This window comes from Pavona decussata, unplaced genomic scaffold (genome assembly GCF_977016875.1).
Source record: "Pavona decussata unplaced genomic scaffold, jaPavDecu1.1 SCAFFOLD_11, whole genome shotgun sequence".
Lineage (NCBI taxonomy): Eukaryota > Metazoa > Cnidaria > Anthozoa > Scleractinia > Agariciidae > Pavona > Pavona decussata.
Genome location: NW_028145434.1, coordinates 1,990,988 through 2,016,500, shown reverse-complemented (window position 1 = coordinate 2,016,500; position 25,513 = coordinate 1,990,988). Strand labels below are relative to the sequence as shown.

At 37.3% G+C, this 25,513-nt stretch overlaps 2 protein-coding genes and 1 long non-coding RNA gene across 10 annotated transcripts in view; 1 reads left to right on the top strand and 2 right to left on the bottom strand.

The window, feature by feature from the left end:
* Positions 1–25,513, bottom strand: part of LOC146488159 (uncharacterized) — a 538,028-nt gene that overhangs the window by 378,407 nt on the left and 134,108 nt on the right. The window lies entirely within an intron of this gene.
* LOC146488166 (uncharacterized) overlaps positions 1–25,513 on the top strand; it is a 131,545-nt gene that overhangs the window by 95,805 nt on the left and 10,227 nt on the right. The window lies entirely within an intron of this gene.
* On the bottom strand, positions 13,423–18,755 carry LOC146488167 (uncharacterized). Of its 2 annotated transcripts, XM_085122157.1 has the most exons (5): positions 18,687–18,755; positions 17,185–17,312; positions 16,856–17,031; positions 15,591–15,669; positions 13,423–14,781 (listed from the first exon to the last, which is right to left on the bottom strand). In XM_085122157.1, the coding sequence occupies exons 2-5, from the start codon at positions 17,243–17,245 to the stop codon at positions 14,462–14,464; spliced, it is 636 nt and encodes a 211-aa protein (XP_084978283.1). In that variant the 5' UTR covers positions 17,246–17,312; positions 18,687–18,755; the 3' UTR covers positions 13,423–14,461. The 2 variants fall into 2 exon arrangements, with proteins under 2 accessions (XP_084978283.1, XP_084978278.1); XM_085122152.1 differs by lacking the exon at positions 18,687–18,755 and having other exon boundaries at positions 17,185–17,326.

Genomic DNA, 25,513 nt, shown 5'->3' with positions numbered 1-25,513 from the left:
CTCTTAAACAATAACTGCACAGAGTGAAAGTTCTTGCTCTGAACTGAAAGACGTACTGTAAAGCGTCCTGCACTCAAAGTTACGGAGCGATTTTACTCGCAATAGCTCTTTTCAATGTCAAAATAGGAAAACAGTCGGGTTTATTGCGTCCAACCCGCGTTGTTTATTAAATGTAATTATTCACACAAAATGTTTAATTTCCGTTAATTAATGCCCAACGAAACGGGAAAACACTGCTACGGTTCAGTCTATTAAACTACAAATCTCAGAAAATACAAGTCAAACTGTTTTTCGTAATCAACTAATCAACGCTGAGGTTTTTAAGAGCGGCTTCCCACAAATATCGACCGAAATCAACTTTTGGTGGCACAAGTCAAAAAATCGATTTCGCTCATATTTTGCTCATGGGTAGGCCCTATTAAGAAACAAAACGGGCTGTAGTTAGTTTTTTCAAATACGGCTTCCTTACGCGTAAACATGCGAAAAACGATTTTCAACTCAGTTGAGCCAAAATCCGCTTCCCGCCGGACGGAATTTTCCTTAACTTTGGCCGGCTGCGTATCAATCCACAGTCTGTCACGGATCTTGAAATAACATGTACTGTTTTTCTAGGTCTTCTACTTCTGTTCCACAGAAAAACATTCAAAACATACGTTACTTTTATGCCCGAAACTGATCTAGAACAACATGCTATAAATGCAAATTTTTAACAACCAAATTTTCGAACTTAAATACCGGCAATTTTACCCATGGGCAATAACTTAGATTATCATAAAATGACTTTCTATGGCTTCACTGTGTACTTATCAATCATAATATCAAAACAAAGGTTTGGGTAAATTATTTTAAGTGACTCGCAGGGCTTCGAATTTATCACCTACCCTGTCGAAAATCTGGCATTCGCATTGTAAACAATGGCGTGGCATAGCCGGTGACCGCGAACTACGAAAGCCAAAAGAGATTCAAAAACGTGCATTATTTTGAGACATAAAGGTAAGGAAACTAAGCTGATACCTTAATCAACAATCTAACATAAGATTTGGGCATCTTCTTCATCTATCTGTGCTCGATACAAGCATAATTAGTGTGTCGACGAGTTCATTTTTAGTATTTCATGATCATTTCATGCACGTTTTAACAAGAATTTAGCATCGAATTCTTCATTAACCCGCACTGGGGTTATTTCTGTACTCTTACCCTCTGAATCAAGAGAACTTTGACAAAACAATCCAGTTTACGAATTAATAAACATTTCTATATTTTTCTAATAAACAACTCGCAAGCTACACTGTTGCGTGACAACCATGAACCGGAAGTGTCACCATAAAGATTTCTATGTTTCGATGTCTTCTTCTGCCATGATGATTTAAAATTGGGGATAAAGACCATTTTAAGCGACTAGTTTTCCTAACTAATGTCCGTTTGCTTCCATACTTCGCACGAAAAATAAATACTCAGAAACGAGCACATTATATTCGAAGTCCAACAAAGCATTTTAAATGCCGTCAAATTTGGTCGGTATGTTAATTGTCCCCTTTAACTCATCCACAACTGATGAAGAGGAAACGACTTCTTTCTGGAGAGAAACGAAAAATAACTAAAACAGAACATTGTGTCAATGTCACGAAGTAGCAATAAGGACATGCTACGGCTCCTATACATTTGGTATTTCTGGGCGTTTTCCATTTACCAAGATACTCCAGAAATTCCGGTTGGGTTGTAAATGGAACATGCTTTTTTTGGTTCGCTCCACTGAAACATTTCCGGAAAGAATGGAACTTGTGAAAAGGTAGTCCCGTTTTCCCGTTGGAAACTTTTCCGATGGAACTGCGTGTTCCATTTATGAGTTTCACAAGGTTTGACCAGTCACGACCATATCTTCGGTAAGGAAATATGCCGGCTTCTTCTACTCCCTCGGTGATTTTCCTATCCTCGAGTAGTACTTTATACGAATGCTCGGTGTGTCATGGCTTGGCTCCAGATTTTCAAGCGTTAATTTATCACAACTGTGCCATGTATGTCAATGGTAAGTAGTATTTATCGAAGAAAACATTACATCTCACCCTCGGGTTCTTTGAGTGTTCTGATTATTTCCCGCCTTGAAGCCTAAAATTTTGCATCTGTAATTAAACAAGGTCTTTTGTCATTCACCCTTTCACAGCAGCTGTTTCAAGTGCGTGTCGTTGAGCAGCTCTTCCTGTGGCTTGTACTTCTCTGCACAGAGCTTCAATGGTCCCTTAAATCATCCTGGAGTGGCTTTTAAATTCATCAATCGTATAAGCTTATCTATATCGCGGCAAAATATTTTCATAAAAACCTTGATTTTGGTGAAGATCGCGTCTCATATAGGTTGCAATCGTCGCCAGGATAGCAATGTCATCATAATTTTTTGAATTCACGAGACTCTCTTCTTCCAAAGACCGACTCTACAATTTCGTTTAACCACAAAAATTGTGCCGCCATTTTGTATTTTTTGTGCGGAATACATCGGACGGAGAAGGAAATGGATGGAACATGTGTTAAATGGAACACGTTCTTCACCGATAAACATTTCCCACCGAAATTCTCGGAATTTTCCGGAATCTTTTGGTAAATGGAAAACGCCCGCTGTGTCTACCTTCTCTCCTATTTATCCAGGAATACCTTAAACTGCCTCTTATAAGCCCTGGGGCCCGTTTCTCGAAAGTCCCAGTAACTTACCGGGGCCGATAAGTGTCTTTTGTGATAGATGTTTCTCAACAGATAAGCCCAAATCGTCATCATCTTGATGTTTCCTGGCGTTGAAAACGTGGCCGAATGGGCAAGAATAAGCTGAACCTCGTTCCACATCTTAAAAACCATAACATGACTTGTGCTGGTCAATATTCTTTGTACAGGACATGAGGGGTACTATCTCTCTGGACCTTGTTCTGTCTGCGATCAAACGAACATTGCCCACCAACTATCAACGTAAACGAACACCAAACTTCCATGCTCGCCGTTTAGTTTACAGTTCCTTACTGTTTCTCTGGTGTAATAATAATTCAATTTATTCATACGTCCAAAAAAGCAATGAGGACGTTCAAAAATCTAATTAGTTAATTACGTTGATCTTCACATAAAGAATATTTCAGGATCAAAAAGCGCAGCAAAATAACATTACTAATAACACGGGTATTGACCACTATCTTGGTTTCATTAAATTTGTTACGGCCTTTATTGTTATTACTTTTTGTTATTACTTTTTCCCCTTTTTTTGGTTGTTGTTATTGTCGTTGAGTGTGCGTGTGCTTTCTTTTGCAAATTTAATTAATAAACTAAATCACGCAGTTTTTGCATCTATAATTCACTAATCACGAGCTCTCATTTTTAGATGTATGATGATTGGAAAACTCTATAGACAATGTTTTTAAAAACGGAGATGGACCCTTTATGCTATTTCTCTTCCCTTTCTTTATTTACAGAGATCTAAAAAACTCGCTCATGATCAACGGACGAGGGAAACAAACATTACTTCGAACGTATATTTCACGCAAACGATGCAGTAATTAACATAACAGTCGAAACTTTTAATCAGGTTAATGTCGTTCAAATCTGCTGCGTTTTACCTATTTCTAGTTTAATTTATTCATGGCAGTGATAAAGAAAGAGGAAAAAAAATTTTCCAATTATTTGTTTCAACATAATAATATTACACAATAACGAACTGGACTCCGCATCAGAGCGAACGGATACTCTGAAATTTCCAGTTATGAAACGCAGCCGAAATATATATTTGTCCGTAACGCTACCGAACTTTCGATCCAAAGATTTTTCGAATGCGAATGAAAAATGCTTCCTTTTAAATGTCGCTTCATTTTTTTTTTCTAAAAGGAAAAAATATTTGTACCCGTGACAGTGTGTCACGCCATCTTTTTTACGCTTCGATCGCCAAATCTCAAGAAAATGCTGACAAATCTGAAGCCTAGCAGGTCATTTATTTTCATTTACCCAGAGTTTTGTTTTTATATTATGATCAATAGGTATACAGTGAAGCCATAGAAAGTCATTATAGGGAAATCTAAGTTATCGCCCGTGGGTAAAATTGGCAATGTTTTAGTGCTAAAATGTGGTTGCTGAAAATTTGCATTTATAGTATGCTTTTCTAAACCTATTTCGGACGTAAAAGTAACTTAGGTTTTAAATGTTTTTCCGTGAAACAGAAGAAGAAGACCTAATAGAGCAATAAATGCCATTTGCAGGTTAGTAACAGTCTGTGGATTGATACGCGACCCGTCGAAAGTTAAGGAAAATTCCATCCCGCCGAAAGCGGACTTTGAGCTCAAATGAGACAAAATCGATTTTCGCATAATTACGCGAAAGGAAGCGGTATTTGGAAAAACTAACTACAGCTCAGTTTGTTTCTCACTAGGGACTACCTATGAGCAAAATATGAACAAAATCGATTTTTTGACTTGTGCCACCACTTGGTCGATATTTGTGGAAAGTCGCTCTTAAATGCAATTGTCGTTTGGTCAAAACCGCAAATCTAAACAATGACCTTTCTTTTAAAGATATTCTTTGAATTATGTTTCATATCCAGATCTTTCTTTATTCAACTAGTGCCGTTCTTTATAAATTTCCCTAAAACTTAAAAAATCTCCATATTTCCACTAACTGCCAAAAGAGCCACGCTAGTCACATGTAAAATATCACTACCGAATGGCCTGTTTCGTACTCTAAGAGGGTAGGAATTTTCTCCTTAAACTGATCAGTTGACAAAACGTACGGTCAGTCTCTTTCACAAAACTGTCTCCTTGCTGTCTAACTATTTTGTCTAGTTATTGGGAAGCTTCCGACAGCATCATATAGCACTCCCAAGCAGTGCAAGGAATTGTTATCAACCCTAGTAGCCTCATGCATTAGGAAAATGGTATACAAGTACTCAGATGGTCATGCCAAAAGGCCTTCTAATTACAGCGAATTTTCCGTAGAGTAAAAGTCTGATATTTGTTTTTTTGCTCAACTTGATACCAATATTTTGCTTCTCGAATTTAAGGTGTTGCCTGAAGTTATTCTGTGTGATCACGTTCTTTGCTAATTAAAAGAGCCGCTATTCATTAATGGTGACCACAAGAAGCTTAAAACAAAGCACATTTTCATTTTTAGGGGAGTTAGAACCCCCTTAGTTAAATCATCCATAAACCTAAATAATGGACTGTCACTGAGACATCAATCAAGTCGAATTTGGATGGCGCCATATAGCGTGAAAGGTAGAATCAATTATTGCTCGGCATTTTCCATTTTATGTTTCGAAACCTTCCAAGCACAAAAGTACCTCCAATATGAGTCTGAGAACAAATAATACTGCTTCCCCTGTTAAAGCACAGAAGCCCCACTTTTTTACCTGTGCGACTCAGTACACTGGATCTACCTCAGCAAACCCTTTTGTTTTGTTTTGTTTAAGGGAATACTCCAGTGTACTTGTTTTTGATAGAATCTTAATCATCTGGATTGCGTTTCCAAATTATTTCCTCCATGCCGTTTTGCTGGTATGCACAAAGGCAAGAAAAAGAAAAGAATTGCTCTCTTATACGGGAATGGGGAAAAATTAGAATACTAAGAACAAATGACCTGGTCAACTGTGTTGATGAAACCAAAAATTCGTATAATCGGTATAGTCAGACAGTGAGTTAACCTCTAGAGATTTATTTTTGGAAAAGAGTAAATATTGAGTGAACCAGCCTAAATTTTTTGCAGTACACTCTAGCGGCATATCAGTATACCGCGAGCCACTTGGGTCGCTGATACATAGAGGTATATGGAGTCCTCTAAAGAAAGAAGGCAACTTGAATATGACATAATGTCACTATAGAAAATATGTCTATCCACACTAAACTTTTGATCTTTCATAAAGTCTCAAGGAAAAGAAACTTCTTGGATTTAAATTTAGTTTGGCTGATTATAATAAGTATTTAGTGAACCTATCAGAATTTCCCGGTACGTCGGACTGGGTGATAATCGACCAAGAACATCGACAAAGAGCCGATCAAAACAAAAGCGACCTTCTAGGATACCTCTTCCATTGGAAACAAGATGTCAATATGATTGCGCTGACGAACTTCCCTCGAGTTTAAAAATTAATAGCAGCGCATAGGTTCTGCTTTTCATTGGAAAAGTGATTTGCAGTGTGGATAAGGAACTAATTTCTAAAGAAACTGCGGTATTGCGTTGGTGGGAGAGTAGAGAATGTTTGGTCAGTTAATCAACAGATTTGAAAAGTAATTTGATCACCGAGAGATTTGAAAGCTGAGGCTTCGAGTCGTGCTAACCCTTCATCACAGCGGATCACAATTTGCAGTAGTGTATCGAGTTATTATGATGATTGCAGTGTAATTAAGAAAGTAAAAACAAAGGATAGGCTCATAATTATTTGGTTTAGCATCCAGTCCTAAGCTATTTAAGATAAGAAGTTTTTACTTGCTTGAGTTCAAAAATAATACATCTGGAGCTAGGTCTAGCCTGCAAGCTCGAGGTTCTCTCTCAAGAAATATCTCGGAAGGTGTATACTAGCTAGGATGTGAGAAACACATGTTCCCTACAGGTTAGTGCCGACGTTGAGCGCTTAACCGATAAGCACAGGAAAAGAATATATCGAGAAAATTGAGAACTAAACTTGTTATTCCTCAACTCCTCCATTGTGCGATCGCTAAAATTGACTGCCGTGAAAATAATGTTTCTTATTGGAGATTGAACTTACCTTTTAGATGTGTCGTCGCCAGATCCTCAAGAAAATAAAGAAATTGTTACCATAAAGGCTATATTTAACATCATTGAAATACAAATGTGACATGCCGTAGCTCAACCATGCCAATCAAGTAGACACTCTTTATCTTTATCCACCAGAGCGCAAGTTAGTTTATTTGCAAGCTTTTCACTATTGTCTCAACCACTCACGCTGTTTACTTATTGGAGACATCATGAAACCGCGAGAGTTTAATTATCCACTTGGGCCTTCAAAGAACGAAAACAACTCCAATACGTGAACATTTCAGTATGGAAATTATGCCTATCCACAATAAACGTTTGATATTTCATTAAGAAAGAAACTTTTTGGATTTAAAGTTAGTTTAATTTACGATTTAGTTTTTAGTGAAGCTATCAGAATTTCCCGTTACGACTGAGTGATAATCGGCCGAGAACGTCAATAAAGAGCCGAGCAAAACAAAAGCGACTTTCTAAAATACCTCTTCCATTGGAAACAAGAGATCAATATGATTGTGCTGACGAACTTCATTCAAGTTTAAAAATTCACAGAAGTGCATAGGTTCTGCTTTTCATTGGCAAAGTGATTTGCAGTGTAGATAAGAAGCTAGTTTCTAAAGAAACTGTGGTATTGCGTCGGTGGGAAGATAGAGACGAATCAGTGTTTGGTTTTACCAACAGAGTTGATAAGCATTTCGGTCACCGAGAGATTTGAGAGCTGAGGTTTCTACTGTTAACGTCCTTCATCAGAGCGGATCTCAATTTGCAATGTATCGAGTTGTTATGATGATGGCACGGTGTAATTAAGAACGTAAAAGCTGATGATAGGCGCATAATAGGTTTACCATCCAATCCAAAAATATTTAAGATATGAAGTTTTTACTTGCTCGAGTTTAAAACTAATACGTCTTGAGCTCGGCCTAGCGTGCAAACCCGCGATATCGTGGAAGGTGTATACTAGCTAGGGTGTGAGTAATACCGTACATGCTAGTGTCGACATCAGTGGAAGTGCTTAGTCGAAAAGCACAGGAAAAGAATACTGCGAAAAAATTAGAGAGAGAACTAAACGGTCATTCCTCACACTTCTATTGTGCATCCGCTAAAGTTAACTGCAGCGAAAATAATGTTTCTTATTGGAGATTGAACTTACCTTCTAGATAGGTCGTAACCACATCGTCAAGAAAATATCATTAAGGCTGTATTTAATATCGCTCAAATACAAATGCGACGTCTATATGGAAGTGTTTAGCCAAAAAGCACAGCAAATTAAAGGAATGCACGCGAACAAATTGTAGTAAGAAACTAAACAATTATACCACAAATCTTACATTCCGTATGCTACAACAATTGACTAAAGTAAGAATAATGTTTCTTCTTAGTAATTGAACTTACCTCCCAGATAAGTCGCCGCAACAAACCCAAGCAAATAAAACGACCTGTCTAATATCATTGAAATACTAATTGGACACGCTCTATCTTCTAAATCATTCGATCATCCCAAATCAAGCCGGTATGTTTCATTTTTTTATCCAACCGAGAACATAACTAAGTTTATGTGCAAGCGGCCATTTGATAATGTTTAATCCACCCAGCCAGTGCTCTGCTTCTGGTAGACGGCATAACGCGAACATTTGATTATATCCCAGCCCTCGGGCCCCTGATATTACGTTATAATTCATAAGCTAAAAAAAAAGTAAACTATTTTACCCTTTAATTCCCGTAATGCATGTACTAATAAATCAAGCAAGGAATATGGCAGGATTCGCAAGCGGATCCAAAACAGACAAGTCAACAGTGAACACGAAAAAAGTTCCAGTATGGAGGTTATGCAGTCTGTCCACACTAAACGTAGCCTCCCTCGCATACACTCTTTTGGCTCGTCATACAATCTTTCCTCCCCAACGAACGTGAATTGGAGAGGAAAGATTGCGTGACATGCCAAAAGAGCGTTTGCAAGGGAGGCTAACTAAACGGCTGTTGGTTGGATGTTTCCAGACAAAGTAGCCTGCGCAGCAAGCGTTTCCGTTTGTGCGTTTTTCGCGGTTTGACCGCGCGGAAATTGGGACACAGAAACGCTTGATTCGCAGGCTACTGAGACAGTTCAGTGGAACTGCATTGGAGTGGTTTCGCTCCTATCTGTCAGACAGATTCCAACAAGTGGTAATTGACGGTGTAAGATCTGACAAGTTTGACATCGACTTTGGTGTACCGCAGGGTTCCTGCCTAGGCCCATTATTGTTTTCTATCTACATGAGTCAATTGTCTGAAATCGTCAGTAAACATCTGCCTACAGTGCACCGCTATGCTGACGATACGCAGCTATACCTTTCTTTTCGACCGAGTGATAGTACGACTCAAGATGCGGCTGTTACTGCAATGGAAGCCTGCATACGGGATATCCGGAAGTGGATGATCAAAGACAAGCTCAAGATCAATGATGACAAGACTCAATTTATTCTTATTGGCACCAGAGCACAGCTACAGAAAGTGACGATTGACAGTCTAGTTGTCGGAGACTCTGTGGTTCCTTCTAGCTGTGAAGCGATAAAGAATCTTGGTGCATGGTTTGACAGCCATTTTACCATGAATACCCACATATTGAAGATCTGCAAAGCTGGTTTCTACTATCTCCACAATATTAGCCGCATTAGGAAGTTTTTAAGCCGAGAAACCACGGAGACCTTAATACACGCATTCGTCACTAGTCGCTTGGATTATTGTAATTCTCTGTTGTATGGGCTACCAAACAGCCTTGTTTATAAACTACAACGCCTACAGAATTCAGCGGCAAGACTAATTTTTAGAGCTCCTAGATACTGTCATATCACCCCATTATTAACTGAACTTCATTGGCTAAATATTAAACATAGAATTTATTTCAAAATAATTTTAATCACATATAAAGCTCTCCATGGCACCACCCCAAAATATATACGGGACTTAATCACATTGAAGCCGAACTCCAGCTATGGTTTGAGATCCAATGATGACTATACGCTCAAACCACTGGCAGTTAAAACGCTGCCCACCCTCGGGGACCGAGCCTTCGCTACTGCGGCTCCTCGATTGTGGAATGGACTACCTCTAGAACTCAGGAAGGAACACAGTCTTAACATTTTTAAACGGAAACTTAAGACTCTCCTTTTTAAAAGAGCATATCTCGATTAGTCCTTTAGAATAACTTTTATACGATTTTTAATTTTTAACAGAATTAGTTAGCATGATGTTTATGATCTAATTTTTATGCTTTTACAGTTTACTTTTTAACACTATATATATTATTTAATTAATACCATTTGTAAAGCGCATTTGAAAACTTCAGTTGAATTTGCGCTTAAGAAATGATGATTATTATTATTATTATTATTATTATTATTATTATTATTATTATTATTATTATTAAAGCTGAGGATTTTTATTACCTTGATTTAGCTGTCGGGATGGGTACGTTAGCAATAAGATGTCGCCTTAGTTAAATAGCTTAACACCTCTCTTGTTAAGTTGGCTTGAATTAAGTAGACCCTCTCGCGGCGTTTCGCTACACTGACAAACTTCTCAAGCGGCCATTTATAGAATTCGAAGATGGCATACAGAAAGGTGGGCAATTTGGCTGCTGTGGATGCTGTGGAGACATGAGACAGGTCGGTGAGTACGACTACATGTACATGGCCCACCAGAAGTACAGAACCCTTCAAGAAAAGCAAACCTTAGTAACTACAAACAGAAGGAAAGTTTGGAAAATCGGATGCTACTTGTCCCTTTAAATCTCTCAGTGTTGAGAAACTTAAGGCAGAATTTAAATCAAGAGGAGCTGATGATGTACATGGCAACAAAGAAGAACTCCAAGAGAGGCCAACTGATTTACTGAGGGGGAAGACGAGAACCTGCTTTGCTCTTTGGATCACAGCAACATTCGCTAGCCAATGATAATGTGCAAGATTTTGATAATGCTGTCCTTTTCTTCGAACTTCTCTGCAACTTGTCTAAATCACAATTAGCCAGCAACATTCTCAAGTGCTGAATTGCCTTTACACAAGACAGATGTTGATGTCCTGTAACTGTTTAAAGAAGTTACGTCCTTGTCTTTATAAAAAAGGCAAAGTTCTTATTGCCATTAAATCAAAGTCAAATGGGTAACACAGCTTTTCCAAGCGTTCGACATAAAATTCTTCATTTCCGGCTGGGAAAAAGGAAACGTTTGACCAACCGCTTTGCTTGTTCATTCTGAGAGAACATAAGGAAGGATTTTGTACCCTGTGAGTGCGGAAAAGCCTTATCCATTTACCATATTAATCTGTTCATATTGTAGATAGGGTTTTTCTACACTAACAGCCATTAATCAAGGTCTGGTAGAGGTGCGATTCTTGGCTGAATTTATTCCTCAAAATAACTTTATTCGAGCTGTTGTTATCCATTTTACATTTCATGACTGACTGATATTTTCTTGAGTTTCTTGCACCGATACACTCTAGGATTAATAGGAAAATTAATAATTTGGTGAAGTTGATAAATTTAATAATAATAATAATAATAATAATAATAATAATAATAATAATAATAATAATAATAACAATAATAAGTAATGGTAATAGGACTGAGTGGAGTACAATTCAAGGAGTAATCGGGCGAGTAATTTCAACTTGCGCGCGAGGCCGATTTGAAATTACGAGCCTAATTACCTCTGAATTGTACTCCACTCAGTCCTATTACCAATTAATTGTGCCAAATATAACAAAATGCCAGAATCTCAGTCTTGGAATATTTATTAACGTAAGAAATAGATTCCAAAGCAAAAAAATGACTGGTTTCAACTTTGGATGTAGAAGCACGAATAAAAGTCACTGGACCAGTTAGTTTCATCAATTTTTCTTTTCCAGTTGAAGCTGAACAGCTTACCTGGTCACAATTTTTTCATTGATTTTGATTGGTTATCATGTGCCATGTAGTGAAATTTCATTGTCTAGTGGCATTTGCTACTTGATTTTCATTGGTTCTTTGACTGTCCGATTTGACCTGTCCGATTACAAGCTTCTGGTAATCGGACAGGTCAAATCAGACAGTTTTGGAGTTACATAGCAAAATTAAGCTATTAATTACATCCATTTTGAAATCACTGGTGATCCTTGGAATCTGATTGGTCCAAAATGGTGCAATTTATTCCCAAATTGCACCATTTTCTGCTCTAAATTGCATCCTTCCTTTAGCCTATCAAAATGGAAATGAAGTAACACAAATAGAATATTAATATTGGCAATGATACTCTGTGATTTCAAAATGGATGTAATTAAGTGGTAATTGAACTTCGTGTCGTGCAATTTTGGTCTGAAATCATACTTGCGATTTCAAATCAAACTCGCGCTGCGCGCTCGTTTGATTTTGAAATCACGCGTATGATTTCAGACCAAATTGCACTCCACTCTATGGGCTGTTAAGAACCAATCATATTCAAGCATTTTGTTATTGACACAATAATAATAATAATAATAATAATAATAATAATAATAATAATAATAATAATAATAATAATAATAATAATAATAACAGTTTATTAGCAAATCCACTGGGTGGCTCTTCTTCGCTAAACCTCCATTACAAACATAAAATAAAACATAACACTAGAAATACGTGACTCGCAAAACCTCGCGAAGCTGGGGCTGGGTGGAAAGCCCTCTTTCGTGTTGTAGCATCAAATGAGGAGATTAAAAGGTTTCTGAACATAGCAACTATTTTGATGAGCATGGTCTTTTCGTAGTTCCACGGGCTAGTTTGCGGTTAAAAATCTATTTCTGACGCGATGAAATGCACAACGGGCGTGAAGCGCTGTCGTGTTCGATGAATTTATTTCCCACGGAAAATTATTTTACCGCGGCCACAAAACGTGTAATTTCTTCAATGCAATCTTTCACAAAAAAAGATTTCTGGAAGAAAGGGAAAAGATAGTTCTGCATCAGTGAATATTGATGAACATTGCAGCTGAAATTTGATCATGCACGCATATTTTTTCCGATGTATGCAAATTTTTTTCAGACGACGCCAGACAGTCAGACGTCATTGCGGACACCTTCAACTAAATATACAAACATACATACATATATATAAATATATTTTTCGCTCGAATTCGCGCGGCTTAGCTCCACTCGGGCCGACTCGGCCCGACAAATTTATTAACCTCGCTACGCTCGGGCCTTCGGCCCTCGCTTCGCGAGGAATAAAATTGTTTGGCGCACTATGGCAAGATTAAAATAATCAATACAGCCAATCAGAAAGCTAGAAACCCGTTGCATATTTTCTGCGGTATGCAACGGTCACGTTGGAAAACGGCGAGGAAAACTTTCAAAAGTGACAAAATGCTCAGAAAGTTACGAAGGATCTATGTGTAATTAACAAGCGAGTGGAAGTCATTACCGACGAAGTACATCTTAACAAATGGCAAACATCATGAAATGCTCTAAGGTGACTTATTCACGTTTTGAAGATTATCATTTTCAGAATTTCGCATGCTTTAATAATAGGTGAATTGCATTGCCGCCGTGCTCGTGGACAAAACAAAAGAACGTTAGCTCACATAGTTTGCATAAAAATGGACGTTAACTCCCAGAGGAGAAAAATCTTATTGTTCCTATCACCAACGTGGCCGCCATAGCGTCACATGCCATCCTCCAATTGGAAAGTAAGAAGGCAAAGGCGAATCACGCTCTAAGCTACCTTTTCCATCAGTCATGGTGTGAGAGTCAAGCTTTGCACATGAATGTCAGAGGTCAAACAAAGTCTACTTTGACAATTATTTTCTGCAAAGTAGAGCTTAGTTGTTTTAACTTTTTGTGCTAAGTAGCCTTTCTAGATTAGGCGTAAGTGGCTAGTTCGAGTTTTTTGGGGGTATGCATTTTGAGTTAATGGCCTGGAATAAATGTGATGGTATATTTTAGTGAGTCAGTGACACAGACTTTAATCATATTCGGAAAAAAGAAATCCAACTTCTTTTTACCAATGGAAATTTCGGATTCCTTTTTTCGGAGTATACTTGTGTCGTCGACTGAATAATATGTCATTCTCAATTTGGGGTCATGTTCTGATATGTTTGTATGTCAGTGATATAATGAGTAATCTCAAATTCCAACTTCTTGCGCATGCTTTGTGGAAAGTGAGGAGTTGTTGTGGTTGATCTGTTGTTTCAACTGGAACCTAATTTAACTTATATGATTTATTAAAGACGTTGCTTTAAAAGACGTTTATCCTCTTTTTTGTTTTTACGTCAAGCTGTGATCGAATGGTCAATGGATATTTTCAAGAGAGGATCAAGAAAATGGCTTAATAAATGATTAAAAATTATTTCTGTCAACTCATCTGAAATACTGCATCCGACGCCAATCAAAACTGATAAACAATGGGTCATTTCCTAGTTTCTTTTACCTCTATTGCAAAACGAGACTAAGGGCAAAACTTTTCATATGAGCTTCTCTGTTTCATTTAAATGAAACTCGTATTTGTTTAAATGGTTTTCCGGTGCACTGGGACGCGTTTCAGGAACGTTTTGAAAATGAGGCAATTAACAATTCAGAAATGGCTTATTCAAACAGCTCAGTATACGACGTCTCAATCAACAACAAAATGATTAAGAAACACATCATCTGAATCGATTTAAAGCGAAAAAAAAAATCAAGGAAAAACGCGCACTCTATACACTTCATTTTAACTTATGGGTAACTAAAACACTCATGGCTAATTATCATGATATGGATTAACGGCCTAGCCAGGGGTCGATGTACCGGCGGCGAGAGTTGATGATCCGGCGGCGAACGATTCGGCGACGAAAGAACCGGCGCCGTCGCCTGCCACCCCAAAGGTTGCTGTTTTTCTGACCAACTCCGATACCACTATTGACCTTTAAGCTTCTCTCATCGGCCTCTTCACTGTCGTCCATGTCAGCTGTCTGGCGGCCAAAGTCGTTCCCAGGTTTCCTGAAAATAAGCTCCAGTCCCACTCTGCACTGACCCATCTTGTCGGTGGAATTTGTTTCCTTGTTTAGCATTGAAGCGTCGAAGTTGTCGCCAAATATACCTGAGAGAGTAAAGGAACAACTGGTTTTCAGCACATAAAACATGTACCATAATGAAGTGTTCGAAGCCTTAGTTTTCAAAAAAACAATAAATGACCCAATATGCAGTTGAAAATGTTGGGTGTGTAGCCAGGCATGTTAAAAAGAATTAAAAAGTTTGTTGACACTGGCTAAAAAATATATATATATATATTGGACGTTTCGGCCACTACTGTTGCCTTCTTCAGCAAAGATAAAAAAATGCAAATATAACGGCGTCCTGCTAGAAATATATACAACGATGTGTGATAAATAAATAAATCACACCTCGACGGAATTTAAAAGTGTAACAGTGGTGTAAGGGTATCGTGAAGACTAAAAAAGATTAAAAAGGCTAAAAACTCTTAATGTTATTGTATATGTTCGGAAGCGCTATATGTTCATTTATGGAGTTCTTATCGCGCACGGAATGCCAAGCCTCAAGAATCAGTCTTTGTCGCCACGCCGATGACCTGTCAATGATTTCAACAATCTCCAAATCTATTTGGTGACCGTGAAACACATGGTGTTTGAATCATGAATATAAAAGTTTCTCAGATTGCTTGTGATTTCGGATCTTAGTGATTTTACTGGATATTTTGACTCGACATATTCGCATCTCCGAAATATCGTTGCTTGGAAAGGGTTTATTTTATTTAATTATCTCACAGTATTGGGTAAACGGAAATAAATAAATGAACAAACGCATGGATAAATGACAATGAATAAATAACTGGATGAGTGAATGAGTGAATGAGTGAATGAGTGAATAAATGTGTGAAACTTTAATTACCAGGTATCAAAGTGTCCAATTCTTGTTCAACCTCCTGAGTCCTTGAACAGTTCACTACTTTGTAGAAGAGGTACGATTCCTGGAGAAGATAGCCTCCCACGCAGTCGTTTTTAGGGGACTCGTATTACGAGTCCCCTAAAAACGACTGCGTCGGAAGCTATGGAGAAGACGAAAAGACATTGATGATTAAATCTTGATTGAGAGGTAGTCAAACGTTATATGACAACAAATGACACTTAATTTTAACATAGAACGCTTTTCACAGATGGAAAATTATTCTTAAGTAAAGCACCACCACTTTTTATTCATTTCAGGGGGAGGGGGAGGGATCCGCGAGGGGCTTGAATTTTTATCAGGGTTAAGGGGACGTTAGCCAAATCCTCTAAAACTCACTGGACATTTTTGTAAACGTACGTTTTAATTGACGGCAAATCTAGTAACAGATGGCTCCTTATAGTGGGGGCTGATCCCTCCCACCCCTCAACTTTTAGCGTCGATCCGCCACTGACGGAATTTTTTTTTTTAATTAACTCGTGTTTTCCCACATAGTAGTAACATTCTAATGCACTTTTTGTATGGCCTTCCCAAGTATAAGATCCAAGGCTAGTTACATTGTCTAGTAAAAATGATCACATATCTCCAGTACTAATGGAGCTTCATTGGTTGCCAATTGAATAGCGCGTAGAATTTAAGATCTTATTGTATACATATAAAGTAGTCAATAGTATGTCTCCTGTTTCAGGAATTTTTAGACTTTTATATGCCTGGCCGTAGCCTTAGAGCAGGAAATATGCAACTTCCGAAGACACAATCGTACAATTTAAAATCGTACAGGTTCAAGGCATTTTCTATATGTGCCCCCTCCCCCCCCCCCCCCCCCTCCCAGCTTTGGAATGCCCTTCCGCTGGAGCTAAGGATGTTCGATTCCGTAGGTAGCTCTGAGAAAGGCCTGAAGACTTTCCTTTTTTGAGAGGCTTATTGTTGAGATTAATTAGGTAGCTCTAAGAAAGGCCTGAAGACTTTCTTTTTTAAAGAGGCTTATTGTTGAGATTAATTAGGAAAAAGTTTTTAAACACTGGGAATTGATTTTAAGTTTTTACTTGTTTTATTTATATTTAAATTTTTAATTTTTAAGGCAGTTTTGATGTGAAGGGCTTCTGTAATTTTTAGGAATAAGCGTTTTTGAAGTAAATCATTATTATTATTATTATTATTATTATTATTATTATTATTATTATTATTATTATTATTATTATTATTATTACCTGATGTTCGGCTGTGTACGTCCCAGGCTCTTTCACCTGCCTGGAAGAAACTTCTTTGATGAAGCCATGGCTCTCAAGGTCTGCCTTTTTCAAAATATCCTTCACCTCAGAATCCGAAGCTTGAAAATTAAGATTGTAACGCAACTTTACTTGCACAGCGTCTCCGGTCCTAGCCTCTGTCAACGGAAAGAGAATCTTCATCAGAAATGTTTTTAGTCATATACTCACTCTATATTTTGGCGAGTAAAGTCATTTTATGTACACCTAAAGCAACAAAAAATGAAGTTAACGATCTCAAAAATTACTATATTGTGGAAATAGTGCGTTACCTGTTAAGAACGTCAGTATGGCCAGAGTAAAGGCAAGTCCACTGCTCAGTTTGGTAATCATCTCGCTGGGTCACTCATCAGCTTGGAGGCTGTCTTGTGAAACCAATGATTCCTGGTGCACTGCTGACCTGCTTATAAAGCCAACGAACAAGCCTGATGACGCAGCGTTTAAGTTTAATTGGAGGAAGATAACTGACTCAAAGTTTATTTTGGTACAATTTGTGTACATTAAACACGCGAAACACCATCTAAAACACGTTCGCACTTATTTGCGAACATCTGAGTAGTGTCATGCGCACAACATCAGTATTCACCGGAAGAGGAAAAAAAATGAAAAAAAGACTCATCTCTTCCCGTAACTACCCATCAAATTATTATCAGGCTAAATAATCGTCTATTTTTATGAAACTAAAATGTTTCATAAATGACAGATAATTTTCCCGTGAACTCGGCCATGAATCATTGTAGATCGTTGAACAGATTGTAATGTTCAAGGAGCCTCTTATATTCGATCGTCGTAAGAAGCCGGCCAACGATGTTTAGTAAGTTAGCCTTAACGTGAGTACGGCGGACAGTTGTTTTGCCTCATGAAGTAAGCAGAGTAGAAATTTCTTAATTACAAAAACAAAGAATTCATACTAAACCCCTCACAGTTCCTTAAAAACATTGCAAAATAATGTTCTCTTTTCTAAAGTAATTGTGTCTGACCAAGTTGCCTTGGTTATTTGCTTCAAGAAGTTAAGGCCGATTGTTGATGATCCTGCATGAAGACAAGAAAATTAAAGTGTGGCAGGCAACAATGTCGCTTCTCGTTTTCCTCCAAAACGTAAATCGTACTCCACACGAGCACGTTAAACACCAGGAAACTCCCAACAGACATTGTTCGGGAAGCGCTTTTGTAAAGTCTACGAGGAGTTCATTCACGCGCTTAAAGCAAATATTCTCTACCTTGATTATTTCACATCGCTATTAAATAATTTAAACATCGTAATGTTTTCTTTCGAAAAAATTCGTTCAAGTCTCGAAAAGTAGCAAAAGTTAATCTACAGGCGATGTTAAAATCACTTCCATAAGAAAATTGAGAACATACGGAGATCTTGCCTGAAGAAACATCCAAAAACGGTCTGATTTTTTCGCAAAAAGTTTTATGCAAATCTTACAGACATATTTGTACTTTACTCTGGGAAACTCAATTATTTGTAAAGCCTGATAATAGGAAGGGAAATTAATCAAAATGAACCACTAGCTTATTACATTGTTACATACAATCTTGTTTAAACCTGCTCTAAGTTGAATGTTTTCTGCAGAAAAGATTACTTGTTCTCTTCCCGCTACGTTTTCACAGAAACGTCTTTTTGAATCTCGTTGTTTGCGCTTCATTCTGGAAAGATAAATTGTTTGTAAAACGTAGCGACAGGAAGAGAAATTGGTCGAAATGAACAAATAGCTTATTCCTTCGGTAATTTGCAATGTTGTTTAAATCTGCCTTAATCGTTTGCTACCTTTGGCGGCTTTCTGTTTGTTGCAGAAAAGATTCCTCTACATTCCAACAGGAAGTCTTAGCATGCAAATCTCCCATGTTTGCACTTCATTCTGAATTGAAAAGAAAAATTATATGTTAAACGTAAACCTAAGAAGAAAAATTGGTTAAAATAAAAGAAAAACAGCTTTATTCGCTTTCGGACTCCTTCGCTCAAGTTAAATCTGCTTGAAGCCTATTTTTTCCCCAGAAGAGATTTAAACATACAGTGGTGAAAATTTTGATTTCCTCGGTGTTTTGTGAATTATTGTAACAAGGAACGGTGATATTGAAAGCATGTAGATTCCCCTTTATACCTCTTCTATCACCAATTCTGTTTGTATCTCTTTCTTTGCCGATCGTACAATTTTAAATCAAAAACAATAAATACAATTTCTGTGGTTTAACCTCAGTGAGTGTTGATAGCGCAGAGTGAAAGCGGCACAAAGCATTCAATATTTACAAAGGAATAACTGAATTAAGCCTGAATCTAGGCCAGTCATAAGCGTGGCTGAGGAGTTGAAATCGGAAATACCGTGAAACTGAGACTACCTCTAGTATGCCAGTTAGAGATCATTGAATAGAACACTGGCCCTCCGGATTACCTGAATTCCACCGACATAACCACTCGACCACAGTTGCCGGCAATATAATCAGTGCCGCCTTCAATGCAATAGTACATGATGAAGTAAAAATCATCCAACTTGTTCTGTGGAATTTATACTATTATTCTGGAAGTAGCATATGATATGCTACTTCTAGTATAATAGTATAAATTCCACAAAACAAGTTGGGTGATACTGAGGGAAACTATCGGAATCACTCTGATGGAATCGAACGAATGAGACTTTTTAAACGGAGCGAGAGTGAAAGCTTCGCTGTTTATTTTAGATCTATTGTGGACATTTGTAAATTAAATTTGTCCCTTGTATTCTTTACCACAGTGTGCTCTTTTTTTAACTCGGCTTTGGAATTAACGGAAACATTACAAAGATACATTCTGTGTTTTACATATATTCATTACTTGTTATCCTGTATGTTAAAACGTACACTAGACTGAGGCATGCACTCGATGCTGACTAGGCGTCTGTGTCTCTTCATACCAATACGTACCAAACTTAACAAATAAAGGTCCACGTTTCCTTTGCATGTCGAGCAATCCCTGCTATCAGTGATAGATTAGGAGCAATGAGAAGCGATAACTGAAAAGGAAGTCTACTTGGTGATCAATGGAAGATCTAACGGCTTGTTTTCTGTATTACGTATAAGCTCGCACTGACCGACTGCTTTGTCCGAAATAACGCCGGTATTTCGCCACACACCATGCAGAGAACCAATGTGATCAACAGGTAATACATTTGTGTAGTCTAGACTGCGAAGTTACGAGTAGTGGGCACGGATGGTATGATAACACAGCAACTACGCAGTGCAGCAATTTGCATGCAATCAAGTTCCTGTTTCGGTTCTCACCTAATTAAGCGAACAAAATGATCCTTTTATTCCTTAAACTTAAGAGAACAAAGTAAACAAAAAGTAAGAGAGATGCCACTTCTTCACGGTTAAGATCTAAACAGGAATGATATCGTATTGATTTCCTAAATTTCTGGGTCTTGGATATTGAGCACTGATCATGAATTGTTCATCCTCTTCAGTCGAATTGTATTCAATAAATCTATGTTTAGGCGAATTGCAATGACGTTTGCTTCCGGTGACTAATAATTCTCAGTCTTACTTTATATCTGGTTTGTTTTGCTATCTCAGATTACAGCTTCTTATCGCTGCGTTGCTTGGTCAGTAAGCGGGCGGCAAGTTATAAGACAAGTACAGCTATTCATATCACATTAATTTTATTATACACTGTATATATACAACGTAGCCTTTCAAGGCGGAGGAGCCATTCGGGGACTTCTTTTTAGCTGTTTTTTGAAAAAACAAAAAATTAACTGGTGCGCATTGGCCATGGCTTACATAAATTTGCATCGATCATTTGATAGTTTGGTTCACTGAAATATGTTATCCATGACATTCGCTTGCCTCTATCTCTTGACTAATCGTACCACCTACGTACACACAAGATCAGGCTATCCTGTAGATATAGTTGGCCATCCAAACGTTTAGAGCGGTTTTACATGACCAATGAAACAATTTACACAGAACTTGCAATAAATGGTGAAGAGTAACTGAATAGAGCAGTGAAATATGTCGTCAAAGCGGATTTTTTCTATTTAATTTTCCGTGGAATATGTGAGACTTGTAAATAAACATTTTTAGACGGTAGCGAAAGCGACTGCATGAATTGCCGGTTTGATTTTCTTTCACTAAGTATCCTAAGCTCGTGTGTTCTGTATGCTGCCAGAATTTGTATAATTTTCACTAAAAGTTACTGAAATCTCTGTTATGACGAGCAGTAGATGTATAATGTAAATGAGTACTATAACGGGGTGATGTATAAATAATAGCAAATTCCACAAAAAATATTACAAGAGTTCTGCATTAAATTGAGGTTGCTAAGGACGTTCAACTGTCAGAAAATTTTAATAGCCCCATTTTGGTTGTCTGTTTCTTTTTCACAGTGCAATCTAATCAACTTGCGTTATGTTTAAATACAGTTTTAAAATAAGTTCAAGAGAGCCACTTCGTCAATACATTGTACCGTAAATTGAAGTGTGCTCTAGTATTCTAATCCCTCAATTCAGCCACTGTATATTTATTGACAGGTAGGAGATAAAAAAAATAAATAAATAAAATAAAAAGGATTTCCACATGTCAACGTTTTAAATTTCCGGTATCCTTTCTCACAATGTCTTCATTCTTCTCTTTAATTTTCTGAATTCTGGCGAGCCTTTTCTTGTTGCCGTCAATAATTTTTACGGCATATAGTCTGAGTTGCCTTTCCGTTTTGTTAATTTCTGTTTTGAATAAATTTAGAATTACTGTTCAATGCTTTTACTTCCTTGTTTGATTTTGCTATACGAATATTTTACTAAGGATCGATTTCGAAACGTCGTGTTACGTTTTTATCGTTAATTTCCCTTGATTATTTTATTCTTGTTAAATTCTTTCCCCTGACGAATTACGCATTTTTAATTTGCTGTGGTGTGAGAACAGAATTATGTCATTTTTTTATTTTTCATATATCTTGCTTGTTAATAGCTGCCCGAAAACAGACATTATTACCATTTGAATAAAAAAATTGCCGATAAAGAACACTAACGAGACTAATTTAATTAACATTTCAACCTTGAAAAGTTTGAAAGTCCGTTTCATCAACAGTTTTAGTCACCGGTTCGAACTTCAGATGAAACGAGCTAAATTACAATTTGGGTCGACCCAAATGGGTAAAGCTCGACCGTTGAGCCGAACGTCGAACATAATTCGTCGAAGCAAATTAAATTCAGAGCACAAAAAACAAATCTTTCGGTCAGAGGGATTTCTGCGGGATTTATTTATTAAGTTGATTCATGAAAAGGTCGACGTTTGTCCCTCAGTCGATCTTCCAAGTTCTATCCGTCTGAATCAGACGGATAGAATATCTTGGTCGATCCAACTGAATTAGTCAGACGAACCACTCAATCGAGTCAAACATCGAACTTATCACGAACTTAATTCACCCAATTTAGTTCGTGTCATGTGATGTTCGACGTTTGACCCAGGTCTAAAGCGATTAAGAATGAAAAGTCAAATTCAATGAGCCTTGAAAACAATGTGTTATGGCACAATGAATTTAAAGTTCGTCTGGTAGCGTTTTTGGTTTGGAAGATGTTTTACGAACCTGTTTCCGTATCTCTAATTTTCTATCGCGTTTGTAGCTAACCTTTTGGCAATTAATACGACATCATGTTGTTACAGTGTTTAGGCTCACTTTTTGACCATTTCTCTTCGCAATTTTTGAGGCTTAAGCCCGTGCCCGTGCATCAAAAACTGACCGAGTTTGGAAAAATGAAATTTTTGATCCCCTAAATTTCAGAATTTCTATAATGCGAATGAGCAAAGATGTTACTAAAAGAAAATTATTCAGCTTCCGCTTAATTCGCCAAAAGAAAGCAATTAAACAGGGTTTTACTTCCCGAAATCAAATATCAGCATTCGGCAGTGTCTTCAAGAAAACGTTTTGTTCATGTTCCAAGGAATTTTGTCTTTTTTTCTATTCTTAGCGATTGATGAACAATAAAGTCCTAAATTTGAAGTTAACATAACGTAGAATAAGAGTGTAGACTCTTTTCTTTGAAGAGCCGGAGCGATTAATTAATTGCCTGAGGGAAACTGAAGAGCTTTTATTCACAGAATTTGCAATAAATGGTGAAGAGTAACGGAATAGAGCAATGGAATAAGTCTTCAAAGGGAATATTTTTCGACTTAATTAATATGTGAGACTTGTAAATGAACATTTTTAGACGGTAGCGAAAGCGACTGCATGAATTGTTTGATTTTCTTTCACTAAGTATCCCAAGTCGTGTCCTAATTTCATCTTCAAACTCGTGTGTTCTGTACAATGCCAGAATTTGTAGAATTTTCACTAAAAATCACTGAACGTCTCTTTTATGACGAGCAGTAGATATATAATATAAATTTGTACTTTAACGGGGTGAAGAATAAAAAAAAAAACAAATTCCACAAAAAATATTATAAGTCTGAATTAAATTGAAGTTGCTAAGGACGTTCAACTGTCAGAGAAAATTTTAGTATTGGTTGCCTTTTTCTTTTTCACAGTGCAGAATAGTCTTCCTGCGTAAAATAAGCTCAAGAGAGCCACCTTGTTAATACATTGTACCTTAAAAGTGTGCTCTCGTATTCTAATCCCTCAATTCAGCCAGTGTATATTTTATTGACAGCTGGGAGATAAAAGAAAAAAGGATTTCCACATGTCAGCGTTTTAAACTTCCGGTAGCGTTTCACACAATGTCTCCATTCTTCTCTTTAATTTTCTGAATTCTAGTCAGCCCTTATTTTTCTTGTTGGCTTCAATAAGTTTGTACGGAATCTGGTCTGAGTTGCCTTTTCACTTCGTTAATTTCTGTTTTGAATAAATTTAGAATTACTGTTGTTTCTGACAATGCTTTTACTTTCTTGTTTGATTTTGCTATACGAATATTTGACTAAGGATCGATTTCGAAACGTCGTGTTATGTTTTTATCGTTCATTTTCCTTGATTATTTTATTCTTGTTACATTCTTTCCCCTGACGATTTTCGCATTTTTAATTTGTTGTGGTATGAGAACAGAATTATGTCGTATATTCATATATCTTGTTTGTTAATAGCTACCCAAAAGCAGACGTTATTACAATTCAAATAAAACAATTGCCGATAAAGAACGACTAACAAGACTAATTTAATTAACATTTCAAACGTCGAACTTTAGATGAGACGCCGAGCTAAATTGCAATTTGGGTCGACCCAACTGGGTAAAGCTCGACTGTTGAGTCAAACGTCGAACATAATTCGTCCAACCAAATTAAATACAGAGCACCAAAAACAAATCTTTTGGTCAGAGGGATTTCTGCGGGATTTATTTATTTAGTTCATTCATGAAAAGATCGACGTTTGTCCCACCATAGTTAATAAAAGGCAATGGTCCCTCAATTAACTATGGTCCCACAGTCGATCTTCCGAGTTCTACCCGTCTGATGTAACTAAAAGAAAATTATTCACTTCTGCTTAAGCAAATAAACAGGGTTTTACTCCCCGAAATCAAATATCAGCATTTGGCAGTGTCTTCTAGAAAACGTTTTGTCCTGTTCCAAGGAATTTTGGCTTTTTTTCTATTCTTAACGATTGATGAACAATAAAGTCCTGAATTTCAAATTAACATAACGTAGAGTAAGAGTGCAGACTCTTTTCTCTGAAGAGCCGGCGGAGCGATTAATTTGATGCCTGAAGGAAACTGAAGAGCTTCTCTTCGAAGAGTGGGCGATTAATTGCGAAGAGTGGGCGATTAATTGCCTGAAGACGAGCAATGTCGCTGGATTTAGTAGGGATTAAAGCATAAGAGACGAATAAAGAATTTACAGAAACCGCTCAGAAAAACTTCGGTGATGGGGTAGACTGTTTTGGCGTTCATATCTCAATTATTTACTTAAAATTCTAAATACTAAAAGACTTCGTTAAATCTTTAACATTTCTCATTTTTCTCAATTTCTACACATTTATCTTTTTCTCCAATCATTCTCAAATATTGTCAAAAATTCCTGAACGACATAAAATCGATCTACATTTAAGCTGATAACACTTGCCACCGAGTTAACCTGTTATAGCGCCTGACTGCGTGGAATCAACGAAAACGGACATTTGAGGCAGGCTGAAACCGGTTGGAGAAACTTTTTGGATAAGTGCAAATGTTAGCAAGATAATTCCTTGCTAAAATCACAAGACTAACTCCCTCACTCATCTTCGCGCTCTCTGCCAGTGAGGCGTGAGGTCGAAAACATGAGATTAAAGATGTTATAAATAGTGTTTTGACCAGAATGCGCTTCTTAGGCGTGGATCGAAAATGTGGCCTTTTCGATTTCGTGAATACTGTAACACTTACATTAGCCTGCGAGCAAGCTCTCTTGGGGGTACACTTTCATGCACTTATGCAAGCTTAAGTTTCTTTTTAAGTCTTGATTTGGTTCGTATGAAGAACTATCCTCGCGATCGAATTCAGTCTGATTAGATAGTGGTATCATATTAAACCCTTTTCGGGAAAGGATGGTCCCTTTACTATATGTTTAAAATGTTAATACGGTCGATATACCTCAAGATATTTCAGAAAATATATTCGCAAGCTACTTAACAGTTCCGATTCATTATAGGATTATCGCAGTTATAAT